General features: G+C 39.6%; 1 protein-coding gene across 3 annotated transcripts in view; it reads left to right on the forward strand.

Annotated features, from left to right (window-relative positions):
* The first annotated feature begins 978 nt into the window (after nt 1-978).
* CDH8 (cadherin 8) overlaps nt 979-17,213 on the forward strand; it is a 345,469-nt gene continuing 329,234 nt past the window's right edge. For all 3 annotated transcript variants that reach the window (XR_013336005.1, XM_077767844.1, XM_077767845.1), the window contains exon 1: nt 979-1,230. Coding sequence is in view for 2 of the 3 variants with exons in the window: in XM_077767844.1 (XP_077623970.1) it covers nt 979-1,230 (252 nt within the window). In the remaining variant the exon portion in view is untranslated. The remainder of the gene's footprint in view (nt 1,231-17,213) is intronic.

Below are 17,213 nucleotides of genomic sequence, written 5' to 3' on the forward strand. Positions count from 1 at the left end.
TTCTTAAAAAATAATTTTTTTGAGAGGGAAGAAACACATTTTTCCACGCTGAAGGTAAGCAAAAAAATGTTTTTGACACCTCAGGTAATGGGGAATTTTTTGCCCATCCCTTTCTGAATCTCCTCAATTGAAAATTGTATTTTTACCATATTTCATTCCCAAAGGAGCTTTTCATAATTTAAATCTCCTGTTCAACTGTACATTTAGAATGGGAGCTCTGACACTGGCCTGATTATAGCATACATGCTGGACATTATGGAATCTCTCTCTGGGAGATTTCTAATTTTATTCACTCATTATTAGCATCCTGGCAGAGAATAGCATTCTGCACCCTGAACTGGACTATCCCTTCTGATGCTTTGTGGCAGCTAAGACTGTAAAAACGGGAAATTTCCTTTCCCAGTCTCAGAAGTAAATTAAAAAAAAAAATACCCATTAAAGGCTATTTTCTTTATATTGCTCAGCATAGAGTAAACTGGAACCCATTTTTAAATCAGAAGAGGAAGGGAGGAAGGAAGGATGGTAGCAAGTAAAGGAAAGAACTTCTGTTATTTAAGCAGTTTGTGATCACTAACATAGATACAGATAAATATTAAAATCTACATAAAGCTTAACAAATAAAAGGACCTACTCTTTCTAACTCCTCAGATCCACTTTTTTAATTCAAAGAGTTTGGGAAATGCCTGCTGTTGTTCATTTAGGTGTTTTTAAAAGGCAGCGGTTTTGTTTTAAGACCTATTGCAGTGGACCTTTATCTTTCTCTCTCCTTGTGTTTGCAGGCAATTTCAATGAGAAGGAATTCCAATGGATCGTGGTCTTAGAAAAGCGGCTTAGATGATGTCTATTTCCTGTGCTATGAACACGTGGCAGAGCTGTAAGTAAATGCTCCACACTGCATGATGAATTGGATGGCTGCAGACCGGAGGCAAAAAAAATAATTGTCTCATTTTCGTGGTGATTTGCTTAACTGGAGGGACCATGCCAAAACGGCTAGCGGAAATGCTCTTGGATCTCTGGACTCCATTAATAATATTATGGATTACTCTTCCCCCTTGCATTTACATGGCTCCGATGAATCAGTCTCAAGTTTTAATGAGTGGATCCCCTTTGGAACTAAATAGGCTGAGTGAAGAACAGCGGATTTTGAACCGCTCCAAAAGAGGCTGGGTTTGGAATCAAATGTTTGTTCTGGAAGAGTTTTCTGGACCTGAACCGATTCTTGTTGGCCGGGTAAGCTACGTTTTTAAGATCCCCATTTCAGGATCTGTTTCTCCTCTTTAGATCTTTAACATCCGACTTGTCAGAATTGTTGGCACACTTAGCTGTAGTACTTAAGGCCAGATGGTTAGTTTAGTTACCTATTGGTTTCTTTAGGAATATGACTAATCCCACTGTAACAGTTTTAAATGTAGACAGACTGCTCTTCTGGTGGTCTCCTCTCCCCCACCACTTCCACCCCTTCAGATACAATAATACTTGTGTAATGCATGTACACAGAAACTTTTCTTTCCCATTTTGTGCAAGAAATCTGCAAGCCATACTTTTTCTCCAGCTTAAGTATTTGGAAGAGGGATACATTTTTGTTCAGTTTGAATTTCCTATGACTTTGATTCTTAAGATGTTTGTTTGTTTTTGTTTTGAGGCCATGTATGTCCATTTGCAGGTAGATTTTTCTCCTTTTTTGTTTCAGTTCTGTGGTTTGTTTGTGGTTTTAGTCATTAACCTAGGTTCGAGAAAAAGAAATTCTTGGAGTAGACGTATAACAGTGCTTTGTACTGTAATCCAATAAAATTGGCAATTGGAAACTAGCTCATTCGTTGTCCGATGGAATCGAATGTATGCAATGAAAATGTCATACAATGAGTGTGTGTGCTTGTGTGTGTGGGTATTTACATTTGTTTTGTTGTCGTTGGCAGGTTAGACAAATGTTCCTTGTGTAGATAAGTGTTTTTGAAAGTCATACTGTGGGTATTGAAGACCGCACACATTTATTCCTCAGAACTGTTCATAGGCTTCTGTTAATTTTGACACACACCTCACTGCAGGTAGAATTCTAATTATAAGCCTACCAATGGCTGATTTTCCTGATACGGCAGATTACGATAAGAGTCATGCCAATATTATTCATTTCCCAAAAGCGGTGATTTAGAAGAAAAAAAGGAGGAGAATTAAATACTGATCTCTAAGACCTGAGTTAACTCTGTGTTTGACTAGTGAACTTCTGAGTACATTCCAGCTTTTACCTTATTGTCCTGTAAAGCAAATTGAAACTCTCCAGGGATTATGTTTTCTCATTTCATATAGTTAGTCTACTTGGACAAAGGATATCTGGGTGAGGAGATCTCACGAGTCACTCAAATAATGGTTAGTAAGCCCTTTTAATGTGTCCCGCACTGTTCTAAGCATACTGGAGCATATCCTTGTACAAATCCATGATCTCTTTCTTGAAGAAGTTCACACTGTAGCCAATGTTGAATGTTTATTACGTTTTGACCATTAATACAAAAGCACTTTGTGGGCACAATCCTGTTTGTGTCTAACAGTAGCTTTCTGCCTTCTTTCTTTGTGTATATATGTATGTATTTATGTGTGTATATATACACGTATAAAAATATGTGTGCAAAATAGTACTACATTGCTTTTCTCAGATGTATAAAACACAAAAATTTCTCAAGATCTTTTTGTGTGTGCGTGTGTGTTTAATACAAACTCAGATAGCAGAACTAACTTGAGGCTATTCATAGTCATAATGCATCCCATTTCTATGACTATTCATATATTTCCCAGCAGAAATGTTAATGTGCTTGAATATAGGGTACCGCCCCAGACCCTGCTAAGGGTGTTACTTACTATACAGTTTATGTACCTTAATATGTTTCAAATGTGGAAATTCCTGAATTTCAAAACACATCTGGCCCAGGAGGGTTTGAATATGGGCTTCTTGACCAGCATTATGTTTTTTGGTTTGTTTTTTAAGTATAGAAACTGAGACTTAGAAGGATTAGTAAAGCAAACCAAGATCATTGAGCTAGTAAAAGTTCTGAGTTTGAATCAAGGTGGGGATTCCCAAGGCCATAATTTTAGCCACCATATCCTATTTACATTTTAGTAACTAGCTGCCATGTGTTCAAACCATAATTTGCTCTTAAGCATTGAAAACAAGGACACCTGTCAGGCTTAGTCAGTAGAGCATGGGACTCTTGATCTCTGGGTTGTGAGGTTGAGCCCCATGTTGGGTGTAGAGATTACTAAAAAATAAAATCTTTGGATGCCTGGGTGGCTCAGTCAGTTAAAGTGTCCAACTTCAGCTCAGGTCATGATCTCACGGTTTGAGAGTTCAAGCCCCACATCGGGCTCTGTGCTGAAAGCTCAGAGCCTGGAGCCTGCTTCAGATTCTCTGTCTCCCTCTCTGCTCCTCCCCTACTCACGGTCTGTCTGTTTCTCTCAAAAATATATAAACATTAAAAATAAATATTTAAAGAAAAAAGTTTTAAAAAATTCTCAACCTTAAAAAGAACTGAGTTATTGAATATAGAATGCAGAGTCAGCAAAGTCCAGTAAAGTATTCTGGGTATTTAAAACTTACCCAGCCCTCAAGCAAGTTGTTTTCCTACCATAGCAAATTCTGGATCTACGCACACATGCATCCATGAATGATTGGTAAATATTTTCTATTTCTATTAGTTAATTCTTTATGGTGGTATATTACTTTGATAGTATCTTGTATAATATAAATAACCGAACATGCTCTACCTAGGAGAACTTACCATTTTTGTCTGAAGAGAAAAAGTAATTAAATTGGGGTTTGCTTTGGATTGGTAAAAGTCTGATGACTGATTTTAACGCTGTTACTTACATTAGGTAATAGCGATAGAAGCAAACAGGCAGACTTCAGCATCGATTTGTGACTTAGTAATATTTGAGAAATTCATGCTTCTGTGAAGGACAAAAATGTTGCCAGTGAACCCTAAGATTTTGAAATGACCAAACTGCTCCTGAGTCATTATGACTATTTTAATGAATTAGCTCTTTTCTTTCCTGTCTACCCTGGCCAGTTCAAAATAGTTTAAATCAGAGTTAAACTTATTTTCTTAAGAAATTTCTACAACATTTCCAATCACTCATATTTTTCCTTAAAGAAAATTGCTCCTGAATTATTATAGATTAGCCTCAGAGGATCTGGGGTTGTAGTGAAGCCAAAAATACATTTCAGGTGACTGCTTCAAGTTAGATCCAGGCTGAGTGTGGGGATGATCTGTATCAAGGTGCCCGCTGGTTCTTTATGTTTTATCTCTGTGTACCCTCTTCCACATCAGACCCTAAACCACTTCATCGCTGAGTTTCTCCCCACGAATGGGCTGAGAAGTATTAGTTACTTAGGAGCATACTTACTTTTTAAAAGGTCCTCCTGTCAGTGTGCCTGGGTGGCTCAGTTGGTTGAGCCTCTGACTTTGGCTCAGGTTATGATCTCGCAGTTTGTGAGTTCGAGCCCTGCATTGGGCCCTCTGCTGCCAGTGTAGAGCCTGCTTTGGATCCTCTGTCCCTGCTTCCTCTTTCTATCCCTCCCCCACTCTCAATCTCTCTTTCAAAAATAAATAAATATTTTTTTTAAAAAGCCCTCTTTTTTTAATATGTTTTATTTATTTCTGAGAGAGACAGAGACTGAGAGAGAGAGAGGGAGACACAAAATCCGAAACAGGCTCCAGGCTCTGAGCTAGTTGTCAGCACAGAGCCCAGCGCAGGGCTCGAACCCACGAACCGCGAGATCATGGCCTGAACCACAGTCAGATGCTTAACCGACTGAGCCACCCAGCTGCCCCCCCACCCACCAAAAAAAAGCCCTCTTATAAATCACCATGGTTGGGCCCTTGACACCACAGGCTGAGTTGAAGCTCAAAGGCAGAGACAGTTTTTGAATGATTGGCTTTTCAGAGCTTCACATAGACCCTCTATCATCCATTATGTTTTTCCTATATTGCTAGACAGTGGGGTGCAGAGAAAGAACAGGCCCTTGAGATGTACACTCCAGAAGTTTGAACTTTGCCTTTGCCACTCTCTGAGTGTTAACCTTGGAGAAGTTAGTAAGACACTTCTAAAGTTATCCAAATAAGAACAATAACCCTGGCTGTTACATGTCAGTGATGAATCACTAAATTATATTACTGAAATCATTATTACACTATATGTTAACTAACTTGGATTCAAGTAAAATTCAAAAAATTTAAATAAAGAAAAATAATATATAACAGTCAATAAAATAATGTATACTACACATAGTAATTGTAGTCATGATTGATTCTTTTTTAAAAGTTTTTTTTTAAATGTTTTATTTATTTCTAGGAGAGAGAGAGACAGCATGAGCAGGGGAGGGTCAGAGAGAGAGGGAGTCACAGACTCCGAAACAGGCTCCAGGCTCTGAGCTGGCAGTCAGCACAGAGCCTGACGCGGGGCTCGAACCCACGAACCGTGAGATCATGACCTGAGTGAAAGTCGGACGCTTAACTGACTAAGGCCCCCGGGCGCCCCTCTTTTTTAAAAGTTTTTTAATGTTTGCTTGTTTTTGAGAGATACTGCTAGTGGGGTTGAGGCAGAGAGAGGGAGAAATAGAATCTGTGAAGCAGGCGTCAGGCTCTGAACTGTCAGTACAGAGCCCCATGTGGGGCTCGAACTCACCAACTGCGATATCATGACCTGAGCCGAAGTGGGATGCTTCACTTCAGTTAAGGCACCTAAGCATTCCTAGTCATGATTGTTTTCTTAATTGTGTGTGTGTGTGTGTGTGTGTGTGTGTATAGTTGTAAGGGTGATGAAATAGACAATTATATCACCAGGTGAGCATAAGACACTGGGAGCCTGAAGAAGAGCCCTTTCAGATCCCAGATGGAGGTGATATTTAGATGTGTTTCAAAGGATGACTTATTGCTTAGACTGAGGTGGGGTGGAGTGGGAACTTAGATATCCCAGGGGGACAGAGGGTTTATGCAATATCACTGGGATAGGGTAGGACTACAGAGGTTCCCCTTGTTAGAAGTAATGCTGCCTGTATATTTCTTAGTGAATTAACATAAGGTTGAAAGTCATATTCACAGAGAAGTCTTCCCTGTCCCATTATATCTAAAATATAACTGTCCTCCCTCTAATATTTCCTATCCTTTGACTGTGCTTTATTCTTTCTTCTTCCTGATGATCATTGTCTCAGACATTCTATACTTTATCTTATTTAGGATTTGTCTCCTACTACAATGGAAGTTCTACAAAGAAAAAAGATTTTTGTTTCCTTTGCTTTTTACTCTATATCCCCAGAACCTAGAACACTGTCTACATGTAGGAAGTGTTCAGTAAATATTTTGCATAAATAAATGAATGAATAATTCACCTAAATAAGGAAAGAATTTATTTAAAAGTAATATAAATTCAATATGATTTAATACAAGTGGCGTTTTTCAATAAAGGGAGCAGTGCATTACTCTCATGTTCCATTTTGATATTGGTACCTTATAGACATCTGGGTAGTTTAAACATGGTCTCTACTTACCGATTTTATTTTTATTTTTAAAAATCTTTATTTATTTTTGAGATAGCAACAGCACATGAGTGGGGGAGGAGCAGAGAGCAACAGAAAAGAAGCAGGCTCCAGGACATGGGGCTCGAACCCACAAGCCATGAGATCATGACCTGAGCCAAAGTCAAAGGCTTATCTGACTGAGCCACTCAGGCGCCCCACTACTTACTAATTTTAAAAGTCTTTCTTTGAGCTCATCATAGCGGGCAAGTTAACTTGTTGAAACAACTCGTTTTAAGGAGGCTGCATGATCCCCTCTAGGGATGCTAAGCCCCTTACCAGTGGCATGAATCAGTACCTCCAGATGGTGGTTTCATTGGATTCCAGTCCATCTGCAAACTTACGTTTGTGCTTATGGCACAAGGTACCTCAGAACTCTTCCTTCTGAATTTCTCAGAAACAGGTATCAGCCAAAGAGACTCCACTCCTGATTTCAGTTCTTTCTGGAACACAGGTAGTTCCAAGCGTGGTGTGCATATAAGTGCTTAGCATTCCACATACTCAGGGCCTCCAGGGTTTACTTTGTCTGCCAATTCTGGAAGAGAATAAGGTGGTGCATGGGACTCTTCAACCTATATGCTTATGTGTTCTTGTCTTAGAAAAGAGAAAGGAAAAAAAAAATCCTGTGGTTTTCGTTAATTTTGCAACTAACAAAAAAATGTCATGTCCTTGTGATGAAATGCATATGGCGTAAACAGCTTAATGTCGTCATGGGAGCCGTTTTCTGTGAGCCACAAGGATGATTGATCAAGTCGTTCTGCAAATCTGTATTGAGCACTTACTGTCTCCTAAGCATTGTGACCAGTAGATTCTCCCCTCTGAGCAAATACAAATGCAAACCTTCTGTCATGGAATTAATGGGCTTCTATGGGAAGAGAGACATTAGGAAAATGGTCGTGAGAACAAATGTGACATTAAAACGGAGCTAAGTACTCGGTCGGGAATAAAGAAATAGGCTTCTACTGAAGCTCATACCCAGGAAGTTTGTCTGTTTTGTAGAACGTAGAACCTTCCCTGAAGAAATAGCCTGTGAGTTGAGATGCTATAGCCAGGACAAGCAGAGTACAGGGATGGGAAGGGAGAGCATTCCCAGCAGAGGCATTCGCAGGTGCAAGACTGTTTAAAGAGCTGAGAGAGGGTCAGGGAAACTGCGAGATAACTGAGGTTGGAACCTGAGAATCACAGAGAAAGGATAGGAAGGATATCTTGGAGATTTGAGGTCTTTTTCTCACCTCTGTTACAAAGTAGCTGGAAGAGAAAGTCAGACAGCCTCTCTTGGGAAGTTTCCTTGCTTGTGATGGTATCGTGGATTATGAAATTATATTTAAGATACAAATCCCTATGGAACAGGAAAAGAAAGCAATATAAGAAAAATGAGTGCGGCGTCTATTGATTTTCTGCCCGAGTTCCTTTGGCTCTTGTTCTGTGGTTCTGTGATCCTCGGTTCCTCATATTGCTTTATTTTGGGAAAAACCAGTTTGTTCTCCAGGTGGTCAGAGATCTATCCTAAATCCTCTCTCTTACATAAACTCCTCTGCTCTCTTTCCTCCCTTTTTCCCTCCTACCTGGGCTTCTGAGCAGTTCCTTATTTGGATATAACTCTACTGCTGGTGATGCCACATCTATTTATAATTCTCTCCCTCCAAGGCACTGACTCATTTTCTCTCTTTAAATTTGACCTTCTAACCTTCCCTCTTCTTTGTAACTTGGAAATCGTTTGGGTGGTGCTTAGTATGAAGGACACGGGATGCCAAATAATTACACTATATTACAGTTTATGGTGTCAGCGGCTGGCGAGAAAATTGCACTTGACATGCCATTATTTTTGCTGGCTGTTTGCATGTAAAGAGCACTGGGCTACGCAGCCGCAGCCAAATTGTATCCTCAGCCTTGCGAGAACAATTCGCTGTCAGTTCCGTGGAGCTTCTGCCTACTCAGACAGAGCCTGTGCACCAATAATTTGGCAGAAATGCAAGTCAGCATTGTGTGTCTCAATCTGGCCAAACGATAGTTATGTGCCTCTTGACCGATGTCCTGACTTAGAAATAACAGGTGTCCCAGAGATTTGGGAAATCTCTGATCCTGATAGAAAGAAATGAAGTAATATATGTGATGTAGATCAGCAAAAACCCTAAACACACACACACACACACACACACACGCACACACACACATGCACAAATATACAAGTATGTACGATCTATTAGCTGAGTTTGTGCATGAGTAAAATCCCAAATCATCTCCTAATCTTTTCTCTCTGTAGCTCCACCCTCACCCTGTTTGCCTCATGCCTTATGAAGGGACTAGGTGAGAGTAGTAAGGACCAGGATAATCTGTGCTCATTTCTGCAGACACCCTCAGTCAAACTTCTTAAAAGTCTTGTGTATGTTCTCAATCTTCCTAGGGTCATCTCATTAAGGGAGGTCTATTTTTCCCACTTGAGGCAAATGATAGTAGCCATATGTTTGTGGGTGAAAAGCCAGATTATGAGATCCTATTTTATAAATAAATGACAATAAGGTAATCAGTATTAAAAAGAAGCTTTCCTTGCATTCTGACATAGCAGAATAGTCTGAATTATTAAAAATTATTAAGATTTACAACATGGGGACATGATTGCAACTGAAACAAGATATAAGGTGTGGAAAGACTATAAGGAAATGCATGTGTGAGACAAACAGATTACATGGCACACATCTATTAAGATATGCATATGCACATGTGAAAATACATATATCTAATCATTTGCAAAAATAATGACCCCTATGTACTGATCACCCTGATCATCTGTATTCAAAAATTTTCACCATTTTGCTACTTTTTCCCCTTAGCTACTCCCCCATTGCCCTTGAAAATGCCAATACTCTTTATTTTATTTTATTTTAATTTATTTATTTTCAGATAGTGAGCAGTGGAGGGGCAGAGAGAAAGGGAGAGTGAGAGAGAGAAAAAGAGAAAATCCCAATTAGGCTCCATACCATCAGCCCAGAGCCCAGGGTGGGGCTTGAACTCAAGCTGTTAGATCATGACCAGAGCCAAAACCAAGAGTCAGGTGCTTAACCAACTGACCACCCAGGTGCCTATAATACTTTTCTTTTAAATATTAACGTAGGAAGAATCCTAATCATATTTATAAATACAGCTCATTGTTTCTGATAAAAATTTCCCCAATTGGAAAAAAAAAACATGTTATAAAATTTCCCAAANTAATTTCTGACATTGACTCATATTAATAACTATACCAGATATCAATAAAGGGGAATCTGTAAGGAAATAGGCCAATATATTAATTTGTTTCCCAGTTAATGTGATTGGATCATTAGTTTGTTTATAATTTTCCCCGTTTTACTTTCTAGGATATGGTATTATTATGTTATGAAACATTAAAAAATAAAATGAGAGAAAAATAAATGGCAATGTTATATCATTTAATTTTCTTAAAATCAGTGCTGTTTATTCATAGCATATTCTTGGAGATCACTATTTAGTTTGAATCTCATTTGGAAAATGTAATCATATTTTTAAAAAGTACATAGATGTTAAATTCTTGAAAGGGCAGTCTCCTCAATTAATAAATTAAAGAGTTAGAAATATTTAATCATTTTTACACAACGATGAAGAGAGAAAGATCAGCCATAGCCTTGCTATACTACTGAATGTGCTTTAATGGCTCTATAACCTTGGGATAGACCAAATACTAACCAGAAATAAAGAGTTTATATTTGGCTTCCAAATGGGAAACTATGTTTGTTATGTTTATTAGAGTCTGCCTGCATGTTGCAAGTAACTTTTCAATAAATAAGGATAACCTAGAAAAGATATTTGTGGAATCATGTTATTTAAGAAAGATAAAAGTGTTACAGCATTTACAGAGTTTCATTTGGCCTGGCTGTGCATGTTTTCTAGACAGTAGTTTCTATAATATTTTAGCATTTTCCTTCCATGTATATCATTAACCTGAAAAATAAAACTGCCAGTTCTTTTACCAGCAAAAGTTGGGCTTATTCAGGAATAAAAGAGAATTGCAGTCTGGGATAAGCAAGCTGTGGTAACACCATAGATGATTCCAGAGAACAGAGGAAAAAGAGCTCTTTTATAGAGGGGAGGGAGGACTGGGGAAGGCTGTTATAAACAGAAAGTCTGTTGGAGTAAACTGGGAGTTAAAAGTATGGTGGCTTCTCATTGCTGAGTTTGTGACACCCACACATTGGCTGGGAGAGAAGGTAAGACTTTCTTCCTTCTGGGGTTGTAAAGTAATATCCATGTGCAAGGGGCATATCTTTTAATTGAGTCTGCAACTGACCATGAGTCTAAGGGCTCTCCCTGCTGAACCCCTTGACTTAATTTCAGTGAGGTATCCTTTCATTAATTTTCACCATTATAATTTCCATTATAGCTAACTTAAATTCACCCACTACACACATACTCTCTCTCCCCCTCCCTCCCTGCCATAATTTGGTAACGTACATTCCTGTTCCTAACTAAGTCTTTGAATATTTTGAAATATAGTAAAGACCATCTTGTCAATATTCAAATATTGTAATGTTCCATTAAGATGTAAGCATGCTTTCTCCTTAGGTCTGGCTAACTCACCTCATGCTTCAGTAGAGTTAGGAGTCCTTTTAGATGGTCTTTATGTAAAAGGAAATATAATTCACTACATTCTTATTACTAAAAGTGAGGGTCTGCAGACCAGCAACAGTATCTGGGAGCTATTTAGAAATGTAGAATTTGGGGGGGCCTGGGTGGCTCAGTCAGTTAACTGTCCGATTTTGGCTCAGGTCATGATCTCACAGTTTGTGAGTTCGAGCCCCATGTTGGGCTCTATGCTGACAGCCCGGAGCCTGGAGCCTGCTTCCAATTCTTTGTCTCCCTTTCTCTTCCTCCCCCACTTGCACTCTGTCTCTTTCTCTCAAAAATAAAGATTAAAAAAATTAAAAAGAAATGTAGAATTTCATTCACCACCTGTATGCCTCATTTTCTGAATCAGGAATCTTCATTTTGACAATTTCCCCAGGTAATTCGTATGCACATTAAAGCATTAAAGTAAAAGTAAACATAAATATGAATATATAAATAAAAATATAAATAAATACACAGATCATCAGTCAATCCCCAGGATAGCTTGAATTAGGACTTTTGTGCTCTGTATCTGGCCTGAGTAAATTTGGCATACCACTTAATTAGAGAAACGGGTCGTGGGGACTGATGTTTGGAAGAGCTCTAGGCAAGATATTGGGTAGGAACCACAGCTTATTTCCTTTGAACCTCATGTGGTAGGTGCTGGACACTATAGGCTGTGACATCAATGTGCAGCTGGGACTCCTCTATACTGCAGGTGATGACAGAGGCAACAGCCTATGGGCCCCCCACGCTGGATTAGTTAACAGGAACTATCCCCTGATCAGCTCCATGGAATCCTTTTTTTTTCCCCCTCCCCTGCATGTATTTACCACAACGTGGCAGATGTGCTCTGAAATCTGCAGAGTATCAAATGTCACTGGGCTTCCGTGGGAGACAATAGCAGAATCCAAATGAGCCTGATCAGAAGGGCTGAGGGATATTGGGAAACGGCAGGGAATAAAACACTAGATGCATATTTCTATTTCTCTCTAATCCTAAAAAAATCCCAGCTGTGTTGCATAGATCTCTTTTTGCTGTGAATATATGTCGGAGACTATGAGAGGTAGTCTATTCCCTTGACCATGACTGGGGAATTTCGTGGGCTCCTTTTAAACTGAGAATCACCAGACAGCCGCAAGAAGAGTAGAATGGTTGAGTGGAATAAAAAATAAAATCCTGTACAGATAGGCAGGAACTATAAGAAGACAAAATGCTTGTACCCTCCAGCTGCTTGAACTAATTGTGTTAATGCTGAATAATTTATTAACAATTCCCTGTACACTTGGAAACTGAGCTGGGCAATATTACAGAGGCTCCAGAGGTGGGATCTATAATTTACTTAGCTCTCCGCAGTGACTTCCCTGATTCTTCTTGCAACTCCACGGGTATTTTTCCAAATGGATATTTCTCTGTTTCATCTCTTCCTTCCTGACTCTTATGATAGCGACCTTCCTCTGGCCGGTTCCGGTCACATCCTTTGCTACTGGTGCACTTTGGCCACTGAGGATAATTCCCTCATGCCTTTAGCGGATTCTCTGAGGAGAAGTAATTTGGTGAGAAAGCAAACATGGCTATTAAAAATGACCAAATCCTATAACTCTTTGAAGCAAGTCAGACTCCCTAGCCACTCAAGGGCTTTATTTAGAATGTGGCAGGGTTATTTATAGTTGAGTTTTCTTTGCTTTTATTTTTTATGTGCTTCTGGGAATCTAAAAGTCTAAATGAATTTCTCATTGCAGTTTGCTTTTTGTCATACTCGTGTGTGTGTGTTCACGTGTGTGTGTGTGCGCGCGCGTGCCTTAGAGCAGTGTTGCTTTGGCAGAGTTCAGCCTCTGATTATGCCCCTGCCTGCCTTTGCAGGCACATTTACAGTCAGCCTTGGGAGGTGTTTTCAGAAATCATTAGACATTTGCAATGGCTCGTCCTATCGATCACAGCCACTGTTTCTCTCCTCTTCTCTGCTTTTCCTGTCATTAAACTCATACGTAAAGTTCTTAGATTTTTAGAGCTGAAGCCAAGTTCCACATCCCAACTAGACTATGGGGAATGCATTTCATTGTCTGTGGCTTTTTCTCCATCCCACAAGTTGGATGAGAGACATAAGTTGAAGCCGAAAGACCAGGCAGCAAACATGGAGGTCCCCTTCCCCCACCCCTGAAATACACACAGACAGATAAGATGATCAGGTGGGGTCACAGAATGCAAATGACAGAGCCAAGCAGCAAATGGAGCAGAAGGCCAAAATTCTGAATTACAGAGAGAAAGTCACATTACAAATGTTACAACCTAAGAAAAGAGGGTAGACACAGAAAAAAAAACCCAAAAACAGAAACAAAAAAAAGAACACAAAACTGAGAAACTTTTATAGGAGCCAAAAACTTAAAACCACACAGGATCAGAAAAAAATGAGATAGAGTGACGATGAAGAGTGATAGAGCAAGAGAAGGATGCTAGTGGAGAGGAAGAGAAAGCGAGCGAGGGAGAGAGAGAGAGAGACTGAGAGTCGGGGAGAGAGAGAGAGAGAAAGAGGAAACCCATACGGAGTGAACTTGGGGTCCACTGATTGATTTTCACTAGAAGAGACTAATTTCTTTCAGTCTCTGCACAGATGGGTTTATGCATACTTTTATAGCATTTCTGATCACATAGGTTTGCTTTGCTTTTTTTTTTTTTGACAAGGAGAGTGTTTTCTTTCTGACACATGGCATTCACTTAGCAACCATGGCTGGCAGGACCTGGCGTGAGGTCAGAACAGTTTGAGGGAACCAGCAAACATGATCTTCTAAACTTGCCCCCAAAAAAGAATTTTGGCTTTTAAATTTATATCCTTTCTAACCACTGGTGCTAGAAACTGAATGGTGGGCATTTTACCTCAAATCAGATATAATAAGTGAATAATGTCTTTAAATGAAATCATTGCATAGTTTATTCTGAGAAGTCATTCTAATAGGCACTAGTTTTTAAGAGAAGTAGGGAAATGGAGAAGAACTATGGGTAAACCCTTGTACCATTTATGTCTTCTAAAACTCTCTAAAATTATGGAATGGGCTTTTGAAAAAGTGGAAGAAAAAAACCATTTTATTAGAATTTCTGTTTCTAGTAGAGAAGCAATATAACTTATGTATTTTTATTTTTTTAAATATTTTTATTTATTTCTAGGAGAGAGAGAGACACACACAGCATGAGCAGGGGAGGGTCAGAGAGAGAGGGAGTCACAGACTCTGAAACAGGCTCCAGGCTCTGAGCTGGCAGTCAGCACAGAGCCCGACGAGGGGCTCGAACCCACGAACCGCGAGATCATGACCTAAGCGAAAGTCGGACGCTTAACCGACTAAGCCACCCAGGCGCCCCTGTATTTAATTTTAAATAATCCAAAATGTGCATAGAGGAGGCTAAGACTATTTTCTGTTTCTGCTACTTGACAAATACATTTCAATAAATATGTTCTTTTTAAAATAATTTTTAATGTTTATTTTAGAGAGAAAGAAAGACAGATTGCAATTGGAGGAGGGTGGGGAGAGAGAGAAGGAGACACAAAACCGAAGCAGGATCCAGGCTCTGAGCTGTCAGCACAGAGCCCCATGCAGGGCTCGAACTCACAAACCGTGCGATCATGACCTGAGCTGAAATCTGACACTTAACCAACTGAGCCACCCAGGCACCCCTTCAATAAATATGTTCTTATTGGTTTAAGAAAAAGTAGACAAAGTGAAATTTGAAGGATGTGTATAGGTAGGACCAAGGGAAATAACAGTTGGTATATACCTAATGCCTTCCAGGATATAGGAAATCTTATTTAGCATTCATTGAACCCTGTGAAATAGAGCTGTTGATATTGGTACTCCTAGCCCCCACAATAACCCTTAACGTATAAAGTGATGGAGGGTCAAAGAGATTTAGCCACTGTCCCAGAATGGCCAATAAAGTCAGGGAATGGGTACTGGAATGCAGAACTAGTTGATTTCAAAACCCATGCTTCCTCCTGCCTACACTCCACCACCTCCACCCTCCCTTTATTTGGTTCTTCCTTATGTTTCTTTGCACACTGATATGCTCTTATGGAATATGGAAGAGTTCTTATTTTTAAACAACGCCATTTGCTCTTCCAAATATTTCTTTTGATTCTTCCAAAAACCCCGAGGCCCTAATAGGATGACTGTGACCGCGCAAGACCCACAGGAGAAACCAGGGCTTCTGAGTCTCTGCTCAGGGTCCTCTGTGAATTCCTCAGCACTGAAGAAGGCAGACATTCTTCTGTGGTAACTCTTTTCCACTAGGAAGTGTGTTGAGATTCCTAGTACATTTGAGGTTGCCTTACAAAACAGGACTCTTAGGATATGGACCCCTTAATCCTGAAACATGTCGCTGCCATGAAATAGGAAAAGTCTGGATGAGATTCCTTGTTTTAAGTATACCACCAGTCGTGTGCTTGATGTGGTCTCTGCCGTCCAAAGACTACACTACTTCCCTTCTGCTGCTGGCAAACGAAGAGTGAGAACTTGGTTTAGTAATAGTCATCATCCCAGGGGGTATTACAGAAGGAGGCTCTCAAAAACCTTCACTACCTTGTGACCTCTTAGTGTTCCTTAATACAGCCTAGCAACCCAACTTCTGGGTTGGATTCTTTTGTTAATGTGTGAGGAAGTGCTTGGCAGTTGAAGTTTTCTGTAGGAATATTCACCAGGCTTGGATTTGGGTGGGAAAAGGTAGAGCAGTTCTGTGTCACTTGGCAATCCAAGCGCTGGGTACAGGCTGATCCTATGACCTGGTGAGAAAGTTTGCTCTATTTACAAAGGAAATCGGCATGTCTGGGAACTGCTCGCTGAGATGTGATAAGGAAGGAAAAGTCTGTGTCTGAAGGCTCTGCTCTCCTGAGAACTTTTGAGGTAGCTGAAGAAAGGCTGCCTACTTTGGAATTGGAGATGTTGAAGAGTTCTTGCAAATGCAAAGTCCGTGGGTCTGTTCCTCTGAAAGCTCCACAAGCTTTCTGGCCTTTTCTTTCAGATTTCATAAATGTGTCAGCACAAGAAACACTTCGCTGGCTCATCACGTAAGGAGTTAAGTGTTTGCCCTTCCTCCCTAAACCTAAGCATTAATGCACCAAATGCAGATTTTCAATTTGAAACTCCTTCCTCTTAAAGGACTAGTATTTTCTATTTTACAATTACTTTTTAAGGTATATTGTTTCACCCAAGGCATCTTCTTTATGAGCTATAGGCTTGGGTTTGCAGCTCTGAGAGGAATAAACACATGAACACAGAAACACACATTTAGCACAAAATTAGGAAACATTATCTAGCACCAATTTCTGAAATCTTGATTTAGCAGGTTTGCAACACAACTGTTTTATTATAACCACAGTGGCTAGCCTGTTTTTCTCCTGTATTTATTCCCGAGATGAAGAGCTTGTATGGACCACCACACCCTGCACTACTCTCGGTCAAAAGTTGAGGCTTGTTTTTTTGTTTTTTGTTTTCCTAAATGAGAAATCTGCTAACCTGGAGTATTGTGGTAAGGAACTCCTGCGCTGAAGTTAGACAAAATTCAGTTTCAAATTCTGTCATAACAGATGTACTCTCTGGCTTGTAACCTCTTTTAATTTTGTTAAGCCTCAGGTTCCTCATCTAGAAAATTAGCTTGTAGGATTTTTCTTTTCTCTAGGGATTCCTCAAGTTATGGATGTGATATCATAGTATCTACTAAGTACAATAGTATATGTACTAAATATAATAGTAGCTATTATTACCCTAAGCATTTCACACCTTGGAATTTTTTCTCATTAAAGCTCTAATTGCTGTTACCTTGATTTTTTTAAGTCCTGTCATTTTGTGCATATATCCTACTTATCTGTAAAATGACATAGATGACTGCAGTCTTCTCTAGGGCCCTCAGAAATCCAACATTTTATTTCTCTAGAATTCTGAGTCACCTACCCTGATAAAACACTGAGCTTGAGGAAGGAATGAATCTCAGGTAGTAGAAGTAGTAGTGGTTCTTTAATATGAATGTTTGTCATCTACAGTCATAG

The sequence above is a fragment of the Crocuta crocuta genome, unplaced genomic scaffold (genome assembly GCF_008692635.1).
Source record: "Crocuta crocuta isolate KB4526 unplaced genomic scaffold, BGI_CrCroc_1.0 scaffold688, whole genome shotgun sequence".
Lineage (NCBI taxonomy): Eukaryota > Metazoa > Chordata > Mammalia > Carnivora > Hyaenidae > Crocuta > Crocuta crocuta.